This window comes from Zerene cesonia, chromosome 13, assembly GCF_012273895.1.
Source record: "Zerene cesonia ecotype Mississippi chromosome 13, Zerene_cesonia_1.1, whole genome shotgun sequence".
NCBI classification, from domain to species: Eukaryota; Metazoa; Arthropoda; class Insecta; order Lepidoptera; family Pieridae; genus Zerene; species Zerene cesonia.
Genome location: NC_052114.1, coordinates 41,513 through 52,247, shown reverse-complemented (window position 1 = coordinate 52,247; position 10,735 = coordinate 41,513). Strand labels below are relative to the sequence as shown.

General features: G+C 46.8%; 2 protein-coding genes across 2 annotated transcripts in view; one reads left to right on the top strand and one right to left on the bottom strand.

Moving 5' to 3' along the window:
* LOC119831194 (glycogen debranching enzyme-like) overlaps window positions 1-10,735 on the top strand; it is a gene marked incomplete at its 3' end in the record, with an annotated part of 17,937 nt that overhangs the window by 6,609 nt on the left and 593 nt on the right. The window contains 8 exon segments of the mRNA XM_038354482.1: window positions 1-156; window positions 530-662; window positions 1,031-1,320; window positions 1,626-1,850; window positions 1,970-2,106; window positions 2,311-3,337; window positions 3,618-3,749; window positions 10,721-10,735. The exon segment at window positions 1-156 is cut by the window's left edge and continues 143 nt beyond it; the exon segment at window positions 10,721-10,735 is cut by the window's right edge and continues 4 nt beyond it. Coding sequence (XP_038210410.1) covers window positions 1-156; window positions 530-662; window positions 1,031-1,320; window positions 1,626-1,850; window positions 1,970-2,106; window positions 2,311-3,337; window positions 3,618-3,749; window positions 10,721-10,735 — 2,115 coding nt within the window.
* LOC119831089 lies at window positions 4,290-5,596 on the bottom strand. Its single transcript, XM_038354335.1, has one exon. The coding sequence runs from the start codon at window positions 5,565-5,567 to the stop codon at window positions 4,608-4,610; it is 960 nt and encodes a 319-aa protein (XP_038210263.1). The 5' UTR covers window positions 5,568-5,596; the 3' UTR covers window positions 4,290-4,607.

Sequence of the window (10,735 nt, the reverse complement as noted above, 5' to 3'; positions counted from 1 at the left end):
GCACACCCCCGCTCACGCGTCCGCTCGTGCGGCAGGTACGGCGCGCGGCCGGAGGACAGCCCGTTCCTGTGGGCGCACATGCGGCGCTACGTGGAGCAGAGCGCGGCGCTGTTCCACGGCCTGCGCCTGGACAACTGCCACTCCACGCCGCTGCACGTGAGTGGCTCCCCACAGTCAGCCCCACCGCGCAATGTCTTGCTTATTGTAACTTTGTTACTTCCATCTTCTTTAACTTCTGCGAAACTTTCGTGGTCGCTACGACATAATCCTCTGTTAATGTAAATAATTCCGATCGGTTGCCGAGTTTCGCCTCTTAAAACATTTGATGCATCATTTTTCGACATGAAAATTGTATTCACTGTATTTTACTCTTCAAATAGTCAACAATTCTATTGCTCTCCGGCAAAGCAAAAAGTTGTGCAGCGGGAAAGGAAAGTGTTGCCGAAAGAAATGTAATCAAGAAAAGCGTAACATAATAAACAAAATAGTCGAAGTATTTAGCGTGTAGAGTGGAGGCGGCTGTGCGCAGGTGGCGGAGTACATGCTGGACTGCGCGCGCGCCGCGCGGCCCGACCTCTACGTGGTGGCCGAGCTCTTCACCAACTCCGACCTCGTCGACAACATCTTCGTCAACCGCCTCGGCATCACGGCGCTCATTAGAGGTTACCGTGCTCCCAGTCACTCCTTACACGGTTACAAATGTGGGGCAAGAAATTATGTAATAAGTCCCGAATTATACGAATACATTATTATTTTTTAGAAAAATCTAAATCGCCTTCAAATTGTCTCAACTAGACTAAATTTAAACGGGACCAAACGGGAGGTCCCAGCCTTCGTTAAATGTAAAACATAGAATTCACTTAACTCAGTTGAATATTTCGAAGAAAGAAAGTACCGTCGAATTGGTTTTTTTTTATAGTCTATTAAAAAAAACGTGTGTATCTAAGGGGACCACATGATTTTAATTTTTATTTCATAATGGCATTACTCGTGAGCTATGCTAGAGCGGGGGGCGGCGTGCGTGTTGCAGAGGCGCAGAGCGCGGGCGACGCGCACGAGCTGGGCCGGCTGCTGCACCGCTTCGGGGCGCGCGCGGCCGGCGCCCCGTCCGGCGTCCCGGCCGGCGCCCCCGGCGGCGCCGCGCCCCGCGCCGCCCGGCCGCGCGTGGCGCGCGCGCTGCTGCTGGACCTCACGCACGACAACCCCAGCCCGCTGGCGCGCCGCTCGCTGTTCGACGTGCTGCCCGGCGCCGCGCTCGTGGCGGCCGCGGCGTGCGGCGCCGGCTCCACGCGCGGCCTGGACGAGCTCGTGCCGCACCACGTGCGTACGCCTGCCTACTCGCCGCCCTCTTTTGCCTTTAAAATTAATTAATAGCTGTAAACAAAATTTGCGAACCAACAAAATGCGATTGCATATGCATATAAGAGTATAGTTTATTTTGAAAAAAGAATATCAGTACTGTTTGACTTATAATGTATACGTACTTTTTTTCAATACGAATAAAATAAAATATTTCATCGTTAATATTTAAAAAGATCAAAATTGACGTCGCAATCGATCTGTTAAATTAGAAAATGGTCAGAAAAAGAAACATGCAAAAAATGAGTATATACGAACCGGCACAGATCCACGTGGTGGAGGAGGGGCGCCTGTACCCGGGCTGGGCGGAGGAGGACGAGCCGGCGGGTGACGAGCCGGCCGTGCGCCTCTCCAGCGGGCTCATGGCCGCGCGCCGCGAGCTCAACCGGCTGCACCGCCAGCTCGCCGCCGACGGCTTCTGCGAGCTGTTCGTCGACCAGATGGACCCCGACGTGATCGCCGTGACGCGCCACCACCCGGTGACGCGCGAGGTGGGTGCGGGGCGCGGGGCGTGGGGGCGCGGGGCGTGGGGCGCGGGGCGCGGGGCGCGGGGCGCGGGGCGCGGGGGCGCTGGGGCGTCGCACTGACCGCTGACGTGCGTGTGTTGCAGTCGGTGGTGGTGGTGACGCGCACGGCGTTCGCGGCGCCCGAGGCGGCGTGCGGCGGGCGCGCGCTGCGGCCGCTGCGCGTGGAGGGGCGCGTGGCCGCCGTGCTGCTGGAGGCGCGCCTGCGCCACCGCCTGCACGGGTGAGCCCACCGCCCTGCTTACTGAGGATTTGAGTAGCTTTAGCGATATACAAATCGGTTCGATCTCTCAAATTTTCTGAACTTCCTATAACGACTCCTAAATCTTTTCCAGATTGTTACATTGAAAAAGATACGATAGAGTTTTTTTTTTTTGTAAAGAATAAAATCGGTATTTGAAATAAACGATCGCCAACTGTTCACAAGGAGCACCGGGCGGCCGTACGAACCTCCGGGCGAGCACGTGCGCCATCCTGAGTTCATCAACGGGCTCACCGACTACGAGCTGGAGCTGCGCACGGACGTGCCGCTGGAGCAGTCCGGCGTGTTCGCGGGCGCGCGGCTGGACGGGCCCGTGACCGAGCTGGCGCTGCGGCCGCTGGCGCCCGGCGGCGTGGCGGTGCTGCGCGTGGCGCCCGCCGCGCCGCACGCCGCCGCGCTGGCCGCGCTGGCCGCCGCGCGCGCCGCGCCGCCGCTGCCCGCGCCGCTGCTGGCCGCGCTCGACCTGCGCGACTTCAACGTGCTGCTCTACTGCTGCGACGCCGAGGAGCGCGAGCGCGCCGGCGGCGTGTACGACGTGCCCGGCCACGGCCCGCTCGTGTACGCGGGCCTGCAGGGCGTCGTCTCCGCGCTCGAGCCGATCGCGCGGGACGACGACCTGGGCCACCCGCTGTGCGCCAACCTGCGCGCCGGTGACTGGCTGCTCGAGTACCAGTGGCGGCGGCTCGAGGGCGACCCGCGGCTCGGCGAGGTGGCGGCGCACTACCGCGAGGCGCTGCGCCCCGTGGCCGAGCTGCCGCGCTTCCTCGTGCCGGCCTACTTCGCGGCGGTGGTGCGCGCGCTGCACGCCTGCGTGCGCGGCGCGGCGCTGGCGCGGCTGGGCGGCGCGGCGCGCGGCTCCCGCTGGGCGCGCGAGCTGGCGCTCACGAGCGTGCAGCTGGCGGGTGCCGTGGCGTCGGCGCGCCTGCCGGCCGCCGGCCCGGCCGCCTGCTCGCTGTCGGCGGGCCTGCCGCACTTCGCCACGGGCTACATGCGCTGCTGGGGCCGCGACACGTTCGTGGCGCTGCGCGGCCTGTTCCTGCTGACGGGCCGCTTCGCCGACGCGCGCGCGCACATCCTGGCCTACGCGGCTTGTCTGCGCCACGGCCTCATCCCCAACCTGTTGGACGGCGGCCAGAACGCCAGGTACAACTGCCGGGACGCCGTGTGGTGGTGGCTGCATAGCATCCAGCAGGTATGCAATGTTTCCATATGTGAAACATTAAAATATTTGTATATTTTAAATCTATGCTACTTAATTTGATATATTGTCATAATTTCGAAAAAAACGGCGTGTTTCTTTTTGTTTTGATTCTCTTCGTTCGTGATTTGGAACTTATGAGTGGGTATCGGGTAGAAATTGGTATTTGCTTTATAAAAAGACGACATTTAAAAGTAGATAAGAGTTGAATAAGAAAGCCGGTACACGGCCGAGGGTCGCTCGCTCGCGTGTAACCAGGCGTGTGTGTGCGCAGTACGCGGAGAGCGCGCCGGGCGGCGCGGCGCTGCTGGGCGAGGCGGTGGCGCGGCTGTGGCCGGCGCCGGGCGCGGCGCGCGAGCAGCCGCTGCACGACGTGGTGCAGGAGGCGCTGGACACGCACTTCCAGGTACACCTGACATACTGTCTCGCTCCCGGACCCGACGCTGGACCCCCTAAATTCATTTCGTTCAATAGCAAACACATTAGTTACTCCGCTACTTATTATTTTAACAAATCTAAGTTAGGCTGATCGGGCGGTGAGATGAGGCGTCATGAATTGGCTTCCCGGGTTTGTGAATCATAATTACTTTAGATATTATCCAGATCATTTATCATTAGATGTTCTGAATATTGCATTAAAAAGAGCTGTTAAAATCACGATGCACTTTCTGGGAAGGTTTTTGATTACCTGCGGAGTAATTAGATCAAACCCTGGAACTCTCTTTGGGTCTTAGTTGGATATATCATTTATAGATGCGATAACCAGTATCATTTAACTTGAAGTTTCTGTTTGTTTCCACTATTTTACTACGCACAAGGAAAGTGCACGGATGCAGTGTTTACAATGTTAAATTCTTTTATTGTCGAATTTTTTGAAAGAATAGAAAAAAATTCTCAATTGTTGTACTAGCTATTAGTACTAGCCCTCGGTTGGAAAAAGTTCCCCGTCTCAGGTACGAAATTAAAGCCGGAAGTATAGAAAGATTTTAATTTCAGACCAATTGGGTTTTGTGTTTTATACAATAATATTTTAACAATATACGCAATCCGACGAACGACAATGCAACCGCGATTCCCAGAGCCGCGGCGCCACAGTGCCGCCATCTAGTTTCGATAATGGCAACAATTGCACATAATATAAAAATGCATCAGAAATTGATACAACATACCGCCCACCAAGGACATCAATAGATGTCCTTCATAAACTAAACCGCCCACCGTGGAATAACACATCTCTAATTATACAAACTTACAAGCAACAAAATTAATCAGTATCAATGGGAAGGATACATAATTTAGACGTGGGTCGTTTTATAAGTGACCCACTGCAACGGAGAGTTACAACACGAGTGAGATTGTCACTACCCGGATGCTTGGATATAATTCTACCTAAGAGCCATCTTGCCGGTGGTAACCCATCCTCTTTAACCAAAACAATGTCACCAACATTTGGTTCTGGAGTTTGTTTTGTCCACTTATGGCGTTGTAAAAGATGTGTTAAGTACTCGGAAGACCAACGACGCCAAAAGCACTGTACCATGCGTTGCGTTACTTGCCATCTCTTTAAGGTTGTCATGTTACTGTCCTCGTAATTCCTGTCGGGTACCGATAACAGAGGCTCACCAACTAAAAAATGACCCAGAGTCAAAGGCATGGGGTCGTTATGATTGTCTGGTATTAAAGACAAAGGCCTTGAATTGAGGCACGCTTCGATTTGTGCGAGTACAGTGGACATTTCTTCATAGGTGAGAGTTGAGTCACCAATTACGCGGCGCAAATGATTTTTTGTCGACTTGACTCCCGCCTCCCAAAGACCTCCGAAATTCGGTGCATGAGGAGGAATGAAATGCCAATTTGTACCTTGGTTACCGATCCATTCTCTAATTTCGACTGCTGCAGACGACTGTTCAATTGCAACTAAATGGCGAAGTTCCTTGGCAGCACCGACAAAATTTGTACCATTGTCGCTCCACATGTTTGCGACTGACCCTCGACGTGCAACCAATCTCTTGAATCCAGCAATAAATCCTTGAGCCGATAAATCACTAATCGCCTCCAGGTGTATTGCCTTAGTCACCATGCATACAAACACACAGATGTATCCCTTATATGAATGATGACCTCTACCCTTAGCTGTTCTAATGTTGACAGGACCAGCAAAATCCACGCCACAGTTGCGGAATGGCCTCGCCGGTGTAACTCGACATGATGGTAACTGACCCATGAGCTGTACTTGATTAGATGCAGAATATCGTCTACATCTAACGCAATTGTGGATAAATTTCTTAACCAATCACTTGGCCGAAACGATCCAAAATCGTTTCCGTACGAAACTCATTACAGCTGTTGGCCCGCCGTGTAAAGTCTTCCTGTGAGCATCGTCAATTATTAAATTGGTGAAATGATTTAAATGAGGCAATATAATGGGGTGTTTGGTAGCCATGTCCAAATTTGAATTTTCTAGACGACCACTTACTCGGAGAATACCCTCATCATCGATATGTGGACAAAGTGATTTTATTTTACTTCTAGTCTTAACATGTCCCACCTTCTTCAAATCGTTTATTTCTTCAGCAAATTCTTTATTTTGAACATGCCTCATACACGTCTTCAATGCTTCCTCTATTTCTTCATGTTCTAAAAATGTATTATACCTTTGATGATCGACGCTCTGTTTCTTCCATTTTATAACTCTTCGGCAATATGCTATAACTCTCAACAACCTAGTCAGAGACGAGTATTTCGTCCATACGGGATCCTCAGATATTGTTGCAGTTACAACATGCGATTTAATTGAACGTAATTCCATTTTCGTTGAAATAGATTGTGGTCTCTTATATTCAATTAATTCTTCTTTTAACCACGACGGACCCTGAGTCCACAACGTATTAGATGACAGTTCCTGAGGCATTATACCTCTTGAAGCTATGTCAGCTGGATTGTGTTGTGACTGAACATGAGCTCAGTGGCTGTTATCATATTTCGATAGGATCGATGACACTCTATTTCCAACAAAGGTAGTCCATCGACTAGGATGACCACTTAACCACGCCAAAACCACAGACGAGTCAGTCCACAGATGAATATTTAGAAATTTTCATAACACCAGCTACCTCTGATATTAAGTCCGCTAACAACACTGCTCCCATTAATTCTAATCTGGGTACAGACTGTTGTTTTACTGGAGCGACCTTAGTACGAGCTGTGACTAAACTTGTCCTTATTATACCTTGCGAGTTCACAACTCTAAGATAGACCACTGCTGAATATGCGCTTATAGATGCATCGCTGAATCCATGTAATTCTGTAGATAAGTCGTCAGCTGATGTATTAACCCATCTAGGAACAGTGAACCTACATGTCTCTGTCAAATTCTTCCGATAAACTGTCCATTCTTTCAACAACTCCTCTGTCAATTCATCATCCCAACCTAAACCTGAAAGCCAAAGCTTTTGTATGAAAATTTTGGATGTGACAACACATGGTGCCACCCAACCAAGAGGGTCAAATAAGCGTGAGATGTCTGATATGACTGTTCTTTTGGTGATTGGGGCGTTCTGTGTGGGCAGATTTACAACATATTTAAACTCATCATCTTTACGATCCCACGAAATTCCTAATATTTTCATTATGTTGTCTACCTTTATATCTTTATCCTGTTTACATCCTTCTTCCATAATCTTACAACAATCCCTTTCCATTTTAAAAATTTCTTTATTTAATTCTTCACAGCTGCTTATCCACTTTTGCATTTTAAATCCTCCCATACTAAGTATTTCTGTAATTTCCTTATAAATTTTTAATCCTTCTTGTACTGTCCCACACCCTGTCATCAAATCATCTACATAAAAATCATTTAATATTCTCTCTGATGCTTCAGGACACTGCGCGCCTTCATCAATTGCCGTCTGCTGTAAGGCTTTCACGGCAAGATATGGAGCAGATGCAGTGCCGAAGGTTACTCGCAATAATCTGTAATCTTCAATTTCAGATTGTGGATTATCACGCCACAAAACGCTCTGAAATTTAGTATGTGCAGCTGTAACCTTCACTTGCCTGTACATCTTAACTACATCGGCACACAAACTTATAGGGTGTATTCTCCATCTCATAATAATGTGACGCAAGGGTGACTGAAGCGTAGGACCGACCATAATATCATCATTAAGAGATTTTCCATTGGATCCCTTCATCGAAGCGTCGAAGACTATACGAAGTTTGGTAGTAGATTTATCCTCTCGCACAACTGCGTGATGGGGTAAATAAACTGCCGTTTCATCTGGAAAATCACCAATTCTGACTTGCTCTATATGGCCTAAATCCTTGTATTCCTGGAAAACATCAGCATAGCGTTGAGCTAGGTCTGGATTCCGTTTGAATTTATTTTCAAGATGAAGAAACCTTTTTAAAGCCAGTTTTCTGGAGTTGCCGTATTGGCATTGCGGGTCTTCATCACGAAATGGTAGGCTTACAATGTAACGACCGTCGTCATCCCTATGTGTTGTTTGCGTAAAAATTGTTTCACATCGCGATTCATCTTCGGACAAAATCCTTTTAGCATCAGGACTAACAGACTCAACCTCCCAAAACCTTTTTAACATTGCATTCTCGTCAATCTGGTCGCAATTATCAACCATTACATGATGGCACCTGACATTGCCAACGGACGATGTGATCTTGCCTGATAAAATCCATCCCAGAGCCGTATTTTGGGCTACCGGTGTACCTGGTGGACCTTGAATTAATCCCTCTCTCAGAACTTGACTATAGGGGTCCGCGCCAAGTAAGATATCAATCTTATTTGGAGTATGGAAAATTGGATCCGCTAAATGTAAAGTTTCTAATGCTGGCCAGTTCTTCGGCACAACTTCTACCGACGGTAGTAATGACGTAATGTTACTTAGAACATACGCATTGATTTGCATTCTAAAGTTGGGATCTAAGTGGGAGTGAATAGTTACATTGACTGTATACTTAGAGGATAGGGCCTCTTTCTCACCACCGATTCCAGCAATTCGGGATCGAACTGGTGTCTTCTTAAGTCCTAGCAGCTGCACAGCTGATTCTGTAATAAAACTTGCTTGAGATCCTTTATCCATCAAAACTCTCAGTTTCTGTGATGACCCCAGTCTCGTCGGTACTTTGACAAGAGCTGTAGCCAGCAAAACTTGTGTAGATACTGACTCTCTAGAAAAATGAGAAACTAATCTAATGTAGGCTCACCTTGTGATGAATTTGCCTGATCTGCAGAGGCTGTGGCTGAATGGACGTTGACCAATTCACTTTCATGGCTAATGGAGCTCTTAGGGTGCAGCAAAGAATGATGTTTTCGTTTGCAAATCCGACATCCACCTTGCCGACAAAATTTCACTGAATGATTAGAGCCGAGACAATTAAAACATGAACCATTATTTTGCACAAAACCTTGACGCGTCTCGTAACTCTCCCTTGCAAACACTTTACAATTTGCAATTTTATGGCTCTCTTTACAAAAAATACAATTACTTGAAGTTGCATTGGCAACAGAATTAGTGACATGATGAACCCTTTTATGAACGTTTACAGAAGTCTTTGCATTACTCGGTCTTACATCTAAAAATTCCAGTGCCCTAAAACGAGCTTCTAGAAAATCCCGAAATTGAGTCAAGCTGGGTAGTTCCTCCAATTTACTGATCTGAGTTTCCCACAGTTTACGAGATTCAGGATCTAATTTATCTCCTATAATGTAAATAATAATAATATCCCAAGAACTCACGTCAATTCCAAGATTTTTCAAGCCGTTTAAACATTCCATGGTTGTATCCAATAAACCTTTTATGGCACCAGAGTTCCCCGACACAACAGTTTGGCTCATCAAACGTCTCAAAAGACAATTAGACAAAAATCGTTTGTTATCATATCTAGCCTTTAAAAGAGACCAACATTCTTGATAGTTTGATGAGGTAACTGGCATGTGTCTAAGGAGTTGTTCAGCTTCACCCTTTAATAAACCCTTTAAATAGTGCATACGTTGAACATCATCTAAACATTCGTTCTTATCAATTAAAGATACAAATAAATCCTTGAAAGTCGGCCATTCGGCATAATTGCCACTAAATTTCGGTATTTCAATTTTAATTAACCCTAGCCCTTTCAATTATAGATTGTTTGTCCACTTGCAATTTCACTAAAGATTCCATATTGCCCAAAAAAATACAAGTGTTGAAATTAAAGTATCGTGAAATTTTTACAAGTGTTTGACAACTGCCAATATTTACTCAAACTAAATAAATAATCTATGTTCTTAATTTCTCATGAAAATTTTACAAGTGGTTGAAAATTTAAATTTTAACTAAAATTGTGCATAGGTTCCCCGTATAAACCACTTTGTCTTATAATAACATGCAACTATTTTTTTAAGTCTTGATTTTACATCTATATAATTTAACACTGCAAATACTAAAGTCAATAAACTTCCACAATATTTCTTCTTAAATGGACTGTATAAATATGATGTATAAAAGTACTCACGATTTCTTCCAGGCTTATAATTTCCGTTATACTTCCCATACACTATAAACCGGAACTTCACTACACTACACTACACTGCACTGGTTTTCGATCGATGTTTCGCTCGCAGCGCCCTCTGGCGCCGACCTCTTGTACTAGATCCTCTCCTCCGATGACAGTCAACTGTCAGTTGTCAATATGACTGACAAGCTCGTTTTTTGACAGCTGTCAAATTCAACTGCCAAACCTTGACAGTACGTAGATTACTCCTCTAGACCCGAGTGATAGCACTGATACGATTATTACTATCGCAATGCTCATCAAAACGTAAATCGCCACTATCCGGCGCTGATGGACCATGTACTAGCTATTAGTACTAGCCCTCAGTTGGAAAAAGTTCCCCGTCTCAGGTACGAAATTAAAGCCGGAAGTATAGAAAGATTTTAATTTCAGACCAATTGGGTTTTGTGTTTTATACAATAATATTTTAACAATATACGCAATCCGACGAACGACAATGCAACCAGAGCCGCGGCGCCACAGTGCCGCCATCTAGTTTCGATAATGGCAACAATTGCACATAATATAAAAATGCATCAGAAATTGATGCAACATTTGTAAAGCATTTCAATGCTATAAAACTCAAAAATTAAATTCTTTTATTGTCTATAAGAGAACAGACAAGTGACTTATTAAATGACAAGACGAAATTATAATATATTTGTTTTTATATAAAATACACTGGAAGATTACACTTCGAACTGAACTAATTGTTCTTCGATTTAGGATTGAAAGTTTAAGCAAACGAAGATGCGGGCACCGGCTAGCAACAAAGGACTAAGACAGAACGGTCATTACCATCTCTATCAATAAATTTTCACGCTCCAGGGTCTGGTGTTCCGC